At 35.9% G+C, this 14,786-nt stretch overlaps 1 protein-coding gene across 1 annotated transcript in view; it reads right to left on the bottom strand.

Moving 5' to 3' along the window:
• The window catches only part of DHX29 (DExH-box helicase 29), a 52,598-nt gene that overhangs the window by 31,517 nt on the left and 6,295 nt on the right, over window positions 1–14,786 (bottom strand). Inside the window, exons 3-12 of the mRNA XM_082725987.1 lie at window positions 14,041–14,154; window positions 13,004–13,133; window positions 12,098–12,240; window positions 9,818–9,946; window positions 6,789–6,915; window positions 5,716–5,874; window positions 4,543–4,708; window positions 4,150–4,273; window positions 2,237–2,845; window positions 37–180 (exon numbers count right to left, since the gene is read on the bottom strand). Coding sequence (XP_082582113.1) covers window positions 37–180; window positions 2,237–2,845; window positions 4,150–4,273; window positions 4,543–4,708; window positions 5,716–5,874; window positions 6,789–6,915; window positions 9,818–9,946; window positions 12,098–12,240; window positions 13,004–13,133; window positions 14,041–14,154 — 1,845 coding nt within the window. The remainder of the gene's footprint in view (window positions 1–36; window positions 181–2,236; window positions 2,846–4,149; window positions 4,274–4,542; window positions 4,709–5,715; window positions 5,875–6,788; window positions 6,916–9,817; window positions 9,947–12,097; window positions 12,241–13,003; window positions 13,134–14,040; window positions 14,155–14,786) is intronic.

The following is a 14,786-nucleotide window of genomic DNA, read 5'->3' as shown; positions in this document are numbered from 1 at the left end:
CAAATTTATCTGAACTTGACTATAAAGTATACTCACCTCATCTACAATAACATGAGACACATTAGTTAGGAGACCATCTTCTTGAAGTTTCCTTAGCAAAACCCCTGTTGTACAATACAGTAACCTTGTAGATTCACTAGCTCGAGATTCCATCCGGATCTGATATCCACACAAAGAATTCTGAAGGGAGAACACAAGGTTGATATTAGATTCTCATAAGAGATCTGGGAAACAATCACTAAAGTGTAGCAGAGGTGCTGATCCTGCTGCTAGATGGAGCAGCTTAAGTAAATCTATTTGGTAGAATTTATAAATTAAAATTATTTTCCCATGGTCTTCAATCATCTAAGATGGTAAAATTTGTTTTGCTAATTTTAAATAAGAAAAACTTCTGTTTTCTTGAAAGTGTTGACATGGGGCACCTGGGTGGCTCAGTCAGTTGAGCATCTGCCTTTGACTCAGGTTGTGATCCCAGGGTCCTGGGATTGAGACCCGCATTGGGCTCCCTGCTCAGCGGGGTGTCTGCTTCTCCCTCTCCCTTTGCCTGTCCCTCGCTTGTGTGTGTGCTTTCTCACTGTAAAACAAACAAATAAATAAATAAAATCTTTAAAAAAAAGTGGTGACACAAAAGCTGTTCACCACTTTGAGTATCATCAATATTATTCTATTCTTTTTTTTTTAGGGGGAGGGACAGAGGGAAAGGGAGAGAGGTAGAGTGCTAAGCAGACTTGTGCTGAGCACAGAGCTGTAAGTGGGGCTAGATCTGACAACCCTGAGATCATGACCTGAGCTGAAACCAAGAGTTGGACACTTAACCAACTGAGCCACTTAGGCACCAAGATCAATCTTGCTAATTCCATTATCTTAGAACAAAATGCTGAGGTACTCAGGAACAAAAATTTTGAGCAGTTCTAAAAATTTCCTATTAAGATTTCATAAAAGTGCCACCATTAAAAAGCAGCTGGTATTGTACTGGTGGTGCCTGATTGGAATTTTAAGTCCCTTCTATTTCCATCACATTCACTTTTAACAGTCATTCTTTTATTTTTTATGTGTGTACATGTCTGTCATCTTCTTAATGTGAGTTCCTTATAAGACAGAAACTGTCTTTTTTTCTTATATTCTGTGACAGAAACCCAGTTTGTTACATGAAACTTCTTTAATAAAAGGGTATGTGTCTTTTTTTTTTTTTTTTTACTTATTTATTTGAGAGAGAGAGATTGTGTGCACACAAGATTGGAGTGAGGGGCAGAGGGAGAAAGAGGCTCTCCGCTGAGCAGGGAGCCCAACACGGGACTTGATCCTGAGATTCCAGGATCATGACCCAAGCAGAAGGCAGACGTTTAACTTACTGAGCCACGCAGGTGTCTAGGGGTACGTATCTTAAAGACAGAGGAAAAAGTGTTAAATACCATCTCCAGAAAGAACAATGCAAAGTATAAGTAAGCTGAGTTATTTGACTTGAAATTCATCATATTTAGTTCTAAGCAATTTTATTACTTTCTGTATTCTGCAGTCATTCTAGCTAAGGTATGGCCAGGTTTAGGTTTGCTTGCAGGGCAGAATGCATGACAAGGGATATTTTAGTATTTTTTCCATTTTTTAAAAATAAAGGGCTTGAGGGGCACCTGGGTGGCTCAGTGGGTTAAGCCTCTGCTTTCAGCTCAGGTCATGATCCCAGGGTCCTGGGATCGAGACCCGCATCGGGCTCTCTGCTCAGCTGGGAGCCTGCCTCCACCTTTCTCTCTGCCTGCCTCTCTGCCTACTTGTGATCTCTGTCTGTCAAATAAATAAATAAAATCTTTAAAAAAATAAAAAAAATAAAATAAAATAAATAAAAATTAAAAAAATAGGCTTGAGAACAGTCCAGCTTTTTATTCTATATTGTTTTTTTCTTCTGCTTATTAAAAAGAATTAATGAAAACAATTCAGGAATACATTCCATAGAGAAAATATGCAGGAACTTGAGAATTATGATATCACAGTCAAATCTGTATTTGTCTATATTCTTTGTTCTCTTTAGTATGTGACATATTGGATATTCAATTATTAAAATGAGTATTTTTTTTCCTTGATATGAGAATTTTAATGATTGGATTACTACAACCCTTTTCAGATGAAGGAGAGTGGCACAATATGAAACCTATCAAAGAAAACATGAAAAGTGCTTGAGATGTGCTACTGAACAAACACTAACAGTCAGGATTCACTGAGATGGAGCTGAACACCACCTTACCCTTCCTCCAGGTCCATTTTCACAGCCCAATTCATCACATACTCTTGTGGCCAAACTCACTGCTGAGATTCTTCGGGGCTGAGTGCAGACAATGTTACACTTACTTGTTCCCCACTCATTTAGAAGCAAATCTTCCAAGAGAAAATGTGGTACTTGAGTACTTTTGCCACTCCCTGTTTCACCTGCCACAACCACTACCCGATGCCTTTTAAGAGTTTCCACGATTGAATCCCTATGTTTGAACACAGGTAACTGTTGCCTTTCCTTTAGAAGTCTCTGGTATTTCGGTGTGTTTTGTAACTTTCTAAACAGGTTTCTAACAGGTTCCAAATCTTCTGCCTTTTCTGATTCCAAGGACAGTGCAGAAAAATCTTCATCAGAAACTAAATTTTCCCAAGATTCCTCAGGATCTTCAGCATTTTCTCTCTTATTTTCAGAATGCTGTTGCTGCTGTTGCTGCTGCTGTTTCAATTTGCTCAGAAGTTTGGCAATAAACAGATCACGGGGTTTATTGGTTTCCATTTTATTTAATTCTTCCTTTTTCTTTTCTGCATCACTCCACTCCAGCCAAACATCTCGGTAAGTGGGAGGAAGTAACTGATGCACTGACTATAAGTGAAAAAAACAAAAAAAAAAAAACACCAAAAAAACAAAACGAACAAAAAAAACCAAGAGTGTTATTTTCACTAACTACTGGATACTAAAATTCAATAGGCTAGAATTTAGGATAGCTACTTTCCTTTTAAAATACAATTTCTTTCTTAAATTAATAAGTGCCTACTTTAAGAAACACATGCTTATGATGCAAATTTATAAATAGTGTATCACATTCAGGCTTCTAGACTTACTAGCTGTGTGACCTTGGGCAAATAACCTCTCTGTGTCTCAGTTTCTGTATTTGTAAAATGGGACCAATATCTCCTTTATAGACATACTCTGAAGTAAACTTTAAGTTACTACTATATGAAAAGTGCTCACTCCTGGAACATAGGAAACTAGTGAATACATTTATTATTATTTATTCCTGCAGTGGTGCTATGTAAATATGTAGATGATCCATAAAGCATTTCTGAAACAAAGCTCCCTGTGAGATGCTGGTAGTTAAATTAAGATTATAGGTCAAAGTATTTAAAATTAACTACAGTGATTCAGCTGGTTAAGCGTCTGCCTTTGGCTCAGATTGTGATCCCAGGGTCCTGAGACTGAGCCCCACATCAGGCTCCCTGCTTAGCTTTATCAATTAAGCTTAGCTTATGATACCTTTTTTGCAAATAAGGGAAATAAAGGCATTAAGAAATTTTACTGCCAGAAACTGGAAAAGAACTATTGTTTGGAGTTCCATGTCATCAGGGTCTATAATTTCAAGTGGTTCTAATTTTCCATGAAGAAAAATACACAAATTTATGGCATAATACAAATGTGGACAATCCAACCATCCAAGAAAAAAAGAGAGCGTCCTACAGTAGTACTATAATCTTTCCTTAACCTGAAAGCTTATAACTAATATAACCTAAAACTGAAAACTTGAATCAAGGTCTATAACTTTCCAAAGCTGAGAGAAAATATAAGAATACAGAGAGATATTATAACACTTAATTAAACATTAAAGTGTTTAAAAATTCTCCTTACTTCAACCAACCTCATACAACTATTTTTAATCTGTAAAATAGCATAGCCTAAAAAACTGACAGAGCCTCTGGTCTAAGGACAGAGCTAGGTTTAGGGGCTTGAGGAAGTCAAAATTATAAATAAGCAGAAATGAGGATTAATCTGAAGAAGCAGTAAGTAAAAATGGCACCAAAGGCCATAATTAAATATGACATTCCATATGCCCTATGTATGATCCTGTTTTATGCTGCCTATGTATGATCCACAAACAACTTTTTAAACAGCTCAGTCTAAAAAAGTCTCACCTGCCCTTTCACTAAACGGTAAAGAGCTAGAGTTGCTCCCAGGTGCTGAGCTTGCATGCCATCTTCTGTTAAGATTGTAGGGCACACTACCAGAACATCATCTTCAGACTTGATTACCCTTACCCTACAAGGAAGTCAAAGAAGTTTTAAGATAAAATTAATGAAGTCAAATGAGTCAAAATTCCATTAACCCCAAACCTAAGTTTACATTAATTGTTTAAATTAAATATTTCCATGGAAGACACTGTACCTAGATTATAACTCATCAGCATTATCACTCAAGAGTCGTGGAATGAGAGGGCTTCCTAAATGTCTACTTAACATATAAGAAACAAAGAGATTTTTCATCTTAGATTTTCCTAAAAGTTCATTCAATTAACCAGAAAAACATACCTACATTTCCAGTATCTACCTACTGGAACTTTTTCAAAGGAAGGATTTGGACTCTTAGGAAGATTCTTCCTGACCCAATCGATCAGAAATTGTTTGGGAGATTTTCCAGTCCAGCTTCGAGCTGTATAGTCAAAATTTCTTACATCATGAGGTTCCTTCTTTTTCTCTAAAATGACAGAGATTGGTGCTTAAAAATTGTCATGCAATAATGTATAATCTCTTTTGAGTCATCAAAGTCCTCTCAATTTTGGGAAAAGACTTTTAGAAGAGACTAGGTGAAAAATGAAAGAGAAAAGCTTGATCTAATCATGTTAGATCTCAGAGCAAGTCATCAGTCTCCTTATCTCTATTATTAGAAAGTAGTTTTCTTGCTCTAACAGCACACATCACAATTTGTAATTAAATATTTATGTATATTTAAAGCTTACCTCTCCTACTAAACCATACCCTTGAAGAGCGCAAGGACTAGGTTATTTTGTTAATAAATGTACACATAGCATGTGACATTCTGAACAGAGAGAAAATTCAGTAAATATATATGAAACAACATATAAGTTAAAAAACTGACAATTTAGTGTAGGATTTGCCTATATTACAAATAAGTATTATACAAGCTATATCAATAATTTACTTTAGCACAAGTACACAATTACAAACACATATGGTGGGATGGCAAGACTTGTGACAGGTTTAAAGAGGTGCTATTTTGAATTGAGCTTTGAGAGGAGGAAAAGGTTGGCCAAGTAGGGACTAACAGGATGAGTAAAATCATGCAGCCATGAAATAACATGTGGCTATAGTACATAGCTGGGACAATATGAGTGGAAAGGTAGATTGTGGCAGAATGCAAAGGATCTTCAATACCATGATAAAGGGTTTGGACTTACTACTGATTAGGGTTTTTAACAGGGAACTCCCATTTAGATGTGTGTTATGGAAAGATAATTCTGGCGGGAATTTGGAGAATGAACTGAAAAGAGATGAGGCTGAAGCAGGATACTTGTAATGATAAAATGCCGCAAAAGTTATAATTATTATTTTTCAAAGGCAGCATGTGGAAACATAGCTTTACTACCAGCTTATGAAGTCTGCTAGAATGCAAAGTAACTTCTTAATTGTATATTCATTGACATTTTACTACTTACACCTTGAAACACTTTCCCTTCATTTTACCTTTCTCTTCTTCAGTAGCAGCCATGGATTTTTCAAATAGGTTAAAGTTCAAAGGCTTTTCCTCTTCTGTGGCTACAGGAGGCTTTTTTCTTTCATTCTGTTGATGCGAAATCTTTAAGGCTGGATTGAATACTGGATGGTCTTCTAAAGTTTCCATTTCTACCAAGAAAAAAAATCATGCTTTGTTTTATCTGTTTTTTATGCCTTTTTATGTTGCAAAGATAGCTTTACTTATTTTAAAAAATTTTATTTGATAGAGAGACAGTGAGAGAGGGAATACAAGCAGGGGGAGTAGAAGAGGGAGAAGGAGACTCCCCCTGAGCAGGGAGCCCAGTGAGGGACTCAATCCCAGGAAGCTAAAGGCAGACACTTAACGACTGAGCCACTCAGGTGCCCTCAAAGTTGGTTTTAAAAAAAACCCCAGCATTCCATTTTTTTCCTTGTAGCCAAGTATTCAACATTTCCTATTTGCAATTTGTGCTAGAAGTCAGAGGCAATTTATTTTCATATCAAATGTTAAAATGTTTTTAAAAAATTAACAGATGTGGAAGGTCCAAAGAACATCCTCAACAGAAATGAATACTCATGGAATTATGAATCACCTCTCCTTCTTGAATGAGGATGGTATTTTAAGGTATATATCAGAGGCTGACAAACTATGGCCTACTGGTCAAATGTAGCCTGCTGCCTGTTTCTGTACATCCTACAAGCTAAGAATGATTTTTATATTTTTAACTGGTTGAAGAAAAAAAGAAATATTTGATGACATGTGAAAATTATATGAAATTCCCATTTTGGGATCTGTAAAGTTTTATGAGACCATAGCCATTCACTGACATATTGTCTATAGCTGCTTCTATGCTGTGACAGCAGAGTTCAGTAATTATTAAAGAGTCCTTATGGCCCACACAACCTACTGTATTTATTACTTGGCTTGTTACAGAAAGTCTGTCAAGCCCACATATAAACTGGAGTTTTGTAAACAAATTAAAAAGGAGCAGTCTCCATGCTGAGAGAGCGCCCCCTACCCTCCCAAAAGACATTTATACATCTAAGAATTTGGAAGTGTTTACCTCTTTGAAATTTCCTTATTTTTTCTTGAGCCTCTTTTTGGCCTTGCTTGTTTTTTTCTAGTTTAAAGGAAGCTGCTTGCTCTTTCGCATCCAGAAGTTTTGCTGCAAGGTGCAAGTATCTTTCATTCTGTTCCAAGTAAGATGATACAGAAATTTTAAAAATAACAAAATGAGTTAATCTATTGTCAATGTATTATATCAAAACCCATGATCTTTTGATCTTATTCTTTGATCCAGAAAATCTACTTTTAGGAATATTTCACAGATAAATAATACAAAGATGCAGATTTGCAAGTATACACACATAATACTACAGTACTGAACGAAGAGGAAAAACTGCAAATCAGATTTTTCTACAGAAGAAAACCTGTCAGCCATTAGAAAAAGAAAATGAGTTAGCAAAAGAATGAGGGTGATCCACATGGAAAACTTCCTTGACATGTTATATAAAATTTAAAAACTACAGAAGAAAAAGTAAATGCAAGTTCATTTCTATAATAAGAAAATGTCTTATTTTTATATATTTTATAAACACATGTTTTTAAAGAATTGTATAGGTAATAATATAATAATACTCATCTGAAAGTCATCTTCCGATCAGCTCTTGTAGAAAATAGTAAGGGACATTAAAAAAAAAAAGCCTCAGGGGAAAAGAGGTGTAATAAAACTTCAGGACTTAGCTCTGCTGAGCAACCATCAGATACAGTTTGAAGTTGAACTCAAATTTCTGTTTTTTACCTTAGGTTAATAAGTGACAGGTGAAATGCATCAATGTACAGGGCATACAGAATGCTGCTATGAAACATAACCATTAAGATGAACAGAAAAGAGATAAACTAAGGCAGCACTTAGAGCTGAATTCTGGGACCATTCTGTGTAGAACACATTCCGCTAACAAGGAGAAGGATTACCTATCTTCTATTCACCCCATCACACTCACTCCTTCATCCCATCTATCTCTGCTACTGATACTACCCCTCCACCTGCAAATCTCTAGCTGTCTTTAGCTATTAACATTTATATTTAGTAAATCAACACTTTCTCTGGATTCTTGCTTTATATGTTTCTGTTTCTTTCCAATTCCAATTTGAAGCCTTATTAAGCATTATTTGAAGCCTATTAAGCACATCCGAGGAAGTGCAATAGCTACCCAAATGGCTTCCCTATCCTTTACCAGATCACCTGGAATGTCACCTAAATGTTCCAAACCACCTTTACTAAACATTACTAAATCTGACCTAAAATAGCAAATTCTTCCTGTAATTTACCTGCCCCCATGCTTCTAGTGGTTCTTCACAAGAGGAAAATAAAATTCATTTTCTAGGCATCAAAATCTTCTGATGTCAGCTAAACTCACCTGTTTACTCCTGCCTGCCAGTACTCATCTACATTTTATGCTCTGTATACTTATTTATTGTCTAATATCCAAAGACCCTTTGCACAATTCCACCTCCATACCTGTTCACACTGTTTCACCCCTCTGGACCATCTTCCTTTCCTGCCCATGTGCACTCTATGCACCCCAAGTTCCACCCCTCTTCTTTGCAGGCTTAACCAAATGCTCCAGTCAGAAGACACCTCTTCTTTGATCTCAACGTAGACTTGTACTGTCCCAAATTCTTTGTTTTTATTAGTTTAATACAGGGACATAGTTAACAAACAAACAAAACCCTTACAGGATATAGAAGAGTCGAAAAAAAAAAAAAGTCTCCCTCCCATTCTAGCATCCCAGTCCTAATCACTCATAATAGCTTCTTGTGAATCTTTCCAGATCATTTCTATGCATACATAAGAATGCAAATATATATTTTTCTTTTTTACCCAAACAGGTTCATCATACCACATGTTATTCTGCAACTTTCCTTTTTTCTTTCTAAACCAATCTTATTAAGGTATGACTTACATAGAGTAAAATGTACCCATTTAGGTGTATAGGTGAATTGAGCTTGATAAATGTATACATCCATGTAATCACTATCAAAATGAAGATATAAAATATTCCCATCATCTCCAGAAGTTTCCTCATGCTGCCTTACCATCAATCTTCTTCCTCTGCCCTTGGCCTCAAGCAACCACTGATCTGCCTTTTGTCACTACAGACTGATTTTGCACGGATGATTCTTCTAGATTTTAATATAGTAATTACATATATAATCATTTGTGTCTGACTTCTTTCATACAAGTATGTCATGGAGAGTTGCTTGCAGTGTTGAGGTATTATGAATATAAAGCTGCTATGAACATTTGCATACAGGTCTTTTTTGTGGGAATGTTCTCTTTTCTCTTGAGTAAATACCTAGGAATGAAACTGTTAGGTCATTTGGTTAAGCGTGTGTTTAACTTCATAAGAAAGTGCCAGTTTCCAAAGTGAATGTACCATTTTACACTCTCACAATTAATGTCTGAGTGTGCGCAATCCTACATGTCTCCCAACACTTGGTATTACTCATCTCTTTAATTGTAGCCATTGTGATGAATATAAAATAGTTATCTCATTGCAGTTTGTTTTCATTTCTCTAATGACTAGTGATCCTAAAATTATTTTTTCATGTTTATTGACCATCAATGTATCTATTTTTGTAAAGTGCCTGTTTCCTTTATCAATTCTAGACAGAAGTACTGTCGGACATGTGTATTGTAGTATTTTCTTCCTACAACTTGTTTTCCTTTAACCTTACATTTTTAGTTTATCTTATGATATCTAGGTTTTCTCTGACCACACTATGGACTGCCTCTGTAAAGAAATGTGCCTTTCTTTTATTATCCAAGGAATTTAGCATTCTCCCTACAAATGATAATCATTTAAAATATCTGATGATTAGCTCTTTAAACATGGGAGGAACATAAGTAATAGCTACTGAGCAGTTATTTTGTGCCATTTCTATTTTGTTACTTGTTTAAGTCTTGTTTAATCTTTACATCATCATCTTTTCTTTAATTTACAAAGGTGAAAACTAAGTCACAGAGAAGTTAAATTATGTCACCCTCTGAATGGCCAAGTAGAGGCCTAATACACATTTCTAACTCACAGGGTCAAATTTTTCCTCTTCTTCTAAACTTTTAGACTTCTCACTCTTTTCTTCTTCATCTTCCTGTTCAGCATAGCGCAAGATCCATTCTTTCATATTTACTTCCAAATTTTTTTCTTCCTTTTTTGGCTAGAAAGGAAAAACAAATATCTGAAAAACCAAAGTTAGAAAAAGGTGTCAAACTATCATCACGTGTCCTCGTTTTTACTATTTTCTTTACACTCAGAAACACAGATATATAAGCCCCCAAAATCATATTATATACTGTTCTGTGAAGGACAAATGAATTCAACATTACTTTAAGAAGTTCAAACTTGCAGAATCAAAAAAAAAATGTTTTTATAAAGAGGCAAAAAAAATAAAAGGAGAACTGTTAAAAACTAGTGTTATTCCTTAAAAGCAGTGGTTTTCTGGGGATAATGCTTCCAGATTTTTTTTTCTGTTTTGTTTTAAGGGCATTACACTTAAATGCCCAGCATATCATGGGGCACCTGGGTGGCTCATTCAGTTAAGCATCTGCCTTTGTTTGATTCAGGTCATGATCCCAGGGTCCTAGGCTTGACCCTGTGTCAGGCTCCCTGCTCAGGGGAGCGGTTGTTTTTCCCCGTGTCCCTCTTCCTGCTTGTGCTTTCTTTCTTTCTCTCAAGTAAGTAAAATCTTTAAAAAAAAACCAAAACCCTGCATATTGTAAAACGTCTATAAACGTAGATAAAAGTGGAGAACATTATCCCAAGTGAAATAAGCCAGTCACAGAAAGATAAAGACGAGATATAGCCGATATATTTAAAAATTACACAAATTTAATGTGCATATTAGTATATCAGTATTAATGTAATGTAAACTCAATATTTTGATGAGTTTTCATATATGCATACACTCATGATCACTACATCAATGTACGAAACTATTCATCATCTCTAAAAACTCCCTTGTGTTCTTTTGTTCATGTGTGTTGGTGGAAATGGAGAGTGGTAGCTGCAGTAAGAACACTTAACATGCCACCTACGCTCTGAATATTTATTTTTTAAAAAATATTTTATTTATTTATTTGACAGAGATCACAAGCAGGCAGAGAGGCAGGCAGAGAGAGAGAGGAGGAAGCAGGCTCCCCACTAAGCAGAGAGTCCAATGCAGGGCTTGATCCCAGGACCCTGGGATCATGACCCGAGCCGAAGGCAGAGGCCTTAACCCACTGAACCACCCAGGCGCCCCTCTGAACATATTTTAAAGTGCACAATACTGCATTAACTATAGGCACTAAGTTACAAAGATCTCTAATATATTCATCTTGTGTAACTGAAACCTTTAACAAGCAACATTTTCCCACATTCCCCTCTCCTCCCTTCAGCCTCTGGTAAACACCATTCTATTCTCTTCTATGAGTTTGATTATTTGGGATACCTCACATAAGTGAAATCATGCCGTCTTTATCTTTCTGTGACTGGCTTATTTCACTTGGCATAATGTTCTCCACTTTTATCTATGTTTATAGACGTTTTACAATATGCAGGGTTTTGTTTTGTTTTTTTTTAAGATTTTACTTATTTGAGAGAAAGAGAGAGAGAAAGCACAAGCAGGAAGAGGGACACAGGGAAAAACAGCCTCTCCCCTGAGCAGGGAGCCTGACACAGGGTCAAGCCTAGGACCCTGGGATCATGACCTGAATCAAACAAAGGCAGATGCTTAACTGAATGAGCCACTCAGGTGCCCCATGATATGCTGGGCATTTAAGTGTAATGCCCTAATGAAGTACCTTCTAGTATTCATGACTTTCTATAATCCCCTTCCACATGTATTTTGTAATGGCCACATGACTTGTTTCAACCAAAGAAACATTAGCAGCAGTGATACAAGCTGGGGTTTATCACCTTGAAATACTTGCTCTTGGAAGCCAGATGCCATGCAGATCAAACCACTCTGCAACCACACATAAGGAAACCCAAGCTAGCCACATGGGAAGAGGAATGCCTGGCTCTCCACCAAAGAAACCATTTTGGTTTCAAGCCCAAGGAGATACCTTGAAGAACAGAAGGACTAACCAGCTGAGCCCAGTACAGACTCTAGAATCTAAAGAAATTAATTGTTCTTTTAAGCCACTACTTTTTGGGTGGTTTGTTATGCAGCAACATATTACTGAAACAGTGATAGAAAACCTGGCAAAGCAATTAGTTATTTTTAAGAAGCAAAAATGTTATTGTAATTGGTATTTATACTGGTGAACTGTTACATGTGTTTCATTCTGATTTTATACAACTTTAAATGTTTCATTTGTTAAATTACCTTAATCTTATTATCTTCTGGTTTTTTGGTTTTAGGCTGCAGTGGAGGTGAAACAGAGCCTGGTATTTGAGGAGACTGGAATTTTGGCCTACTTTTAGGTTGCTGTTCTTCAAATTCTTGACTGAATCCTTCAGGAAGTGCATCTTAAAAATGGGAATAAAAAAACCATTCATATGATACATAAACATTTGCATTCATTAAATACATAAACCCCTGCATATCATACATAAAACATAAACATACACATTCATTAAACATACATATAAACTCTGCCTCGACAAAGAGCACCTAATTTTCTTCCACCCCTCATCTAGATTCTAAGACTAGAAATCCTATAATGAACCTGGCTTTATTCTCAAAGTAGGAGTGGAAACACTTATGAGATACTAGCCCACTCTATTTGGCCATTTATTTTGCCCTCAATGTGTTAGACTTCTAAATTTTCAAAAAATGATCTGAACCCTTCCTAATTCCTTGGTTGCCTGTCACAGTATAAAGCAAGATCCTTACTTCATACAAGCAATCTGCATTCTAGGTTCTTGCAAAGATTACAACCTTAACCTTCTGGTTAAACAAATTTATCTAAAGTCAGATGGCCCAAATTTCTGAACCAAAACCAGGAAACACAGTCTGATAGGTTACAGGCAGGCAAACTTTGAGAATTTGTTGTATTAAGTGCATTGTAAAATGACTACTGACAACTAAAAATAATGTACAAAATTTCTTCTGGCATGGACTACAATCTCTGAAAATATACTGTAAAGAGCGAAAAAGAGTAAAGAACATTTGCAAAATAAGTAGTTAGAAGAGAGAAAAAATTCAGAAATTGATACAAATGTCACAATTGCCAAAATAATTTTGAAAGGGTTTTAGAAACTGAAAGAATTTTATGACAATATGACTTACCATCTGAAAGATTTAAACAGAGCCAATCCAAGGCAGAATGGAGATCACCTCCCTGTAAAAGTGTGTTAGTCATGGCATCTTCAATGTCCTTAGTCTTAAATGAAAATGCTTGTAAAGCCATGTATAAATCCTATGAAAGGGAAATGATAAAAGGCATTCTAATTTCTCTTTTTATTAGAAATTTTATTCTTCTACTCATTTTAAACCAGAAACTGATACAAATTTTAATTTCAAAAATATCTTTTTTTTTCTTCTAGTTAGGAGAGTTAAATATGTTCACCAAATTGAAAATTGAAAACTATGGATAAATTAAAAAAGGAACTGAAGACACTGCTCATATTCTTGCTATTCAAAGATACTGTTTGCAATGTAGTATGTATACTTCCAGTCATTTTTCTATGATTTTGTTAAAATAAAATTCACTTAATGTAAGATAAGCATCTTCCCTAGTTATTAGAAACTCTTCATCACTTTTAATAGTTACAAAATATTCCATTGGGAAGACATATCATAATCTAATTACACAGTTTCCTACTGGGGACCACTTAGGATGTTTTCTTTTCTTATTGTAAGTAGTGCTTCGATGAACACGTTCATACATAAAGTAAAGCTACCTAAGGTACTTTCTAAAGCATGATCTTTACAGCTGGGCAGAACTGAGTTCCAATCCAGACTCTGCTTACTCTGCTAATTACCAACAACCTCCAGCTATAGCATCTGTGATCTTTCTAAGCCCTAATTTCTTCATTTGAAGAATGAGGCAAAGTACCTTCTGGTATTACATCAGAGAGAAAGAAGCAAAGTGTCCACTACAGAGTCTAATATAATCTGGGGACTGTAATTTAGTTTTCACACCACCATTTAATATGTGCTATTGTATCTGGCCCAATTCCTTCCTTATCCTTGCTGATGGAAATGATCTACATGAAATATGAATGGAAGATGAAGAAGTCAATTTATCTTACCACCTCACATGTGAACCGGTCTTAAAAATGCTCCATTAAAAATAAGGAACTTAAAAACAGTTTGCAAAATACCTGTAATTTTTTGGCAGTAAGTCTTCCAGAAATTGCTCCCTTGTCATTATTTTGCTTTTTATGCTCATTTATCACTCCAATAATTCGTTGCTCTAGTTTGTGATTAATTACCACCTGTTGAAGCCAAAAAGGTCATATCAATTAGAATCTAAATTATTAAATAATATTTAATAATTAGAAAAAAAACACACAGTGTTCTATATCCTTGCCAACCTATCCAAGAATTTCAGTGAAAATCAGATAAAACAATTACTGTATTTTAGACTACCATCCACTGGACCACTTCTGTACTATATATTTAAGGAAAAATGTAACAGGGGTGCCCAGGTGGCTCAGTTGGTTAAGTGTCATGGAGTTAAGCATCAGCTCAGGTCAAGATCCCAGGGTTTAGGGATCAAGCCCTGTTGGGGTTCCTGCTCAGCATGGAGTGTGATTCCCCCTCTCCTCCATGCCCTGCTATCTCTCTCTCTTTTTCTTCTTTTTAAGGATAAATAAAATCTTTAAGAAGAAGAAAAAGAAAAAATGTGACATGGGAAAAGCAACGTGTGGCAAGAAAAAATCCTTTTCAAAACCCTCTTGAACCTGCATGTCTCAAGACATTGTCCTTGGATTGCTATCGTAAAGACTCCTAAGCTTGATCCTAAACAAGCTGAATCAGAATCCTTGAAGATGGAGCCCAAAAATCTGCTTAATGTAAGCCACCCCAAGCGTACTACTGAAAAGAATGGATGCTACACTAAAAAGAC

The sequence above is a fragment of the Mustela nivalis genome (genome assembly GCF_964662115.1).
Source record: "Mustela nivalis genome assembly, chromosome: 3".
NCBI classification, from domain to species: Eukaryota; Metazoa; Chordata; class Mammalia; order Carnivora; family Mustelidae; genus Mustela; species Mustela nivalis.
Note: the sequence above shows the minus strand (reverse complement) of the source record. Positions and strands in the feature narration are given on the sequence as shown.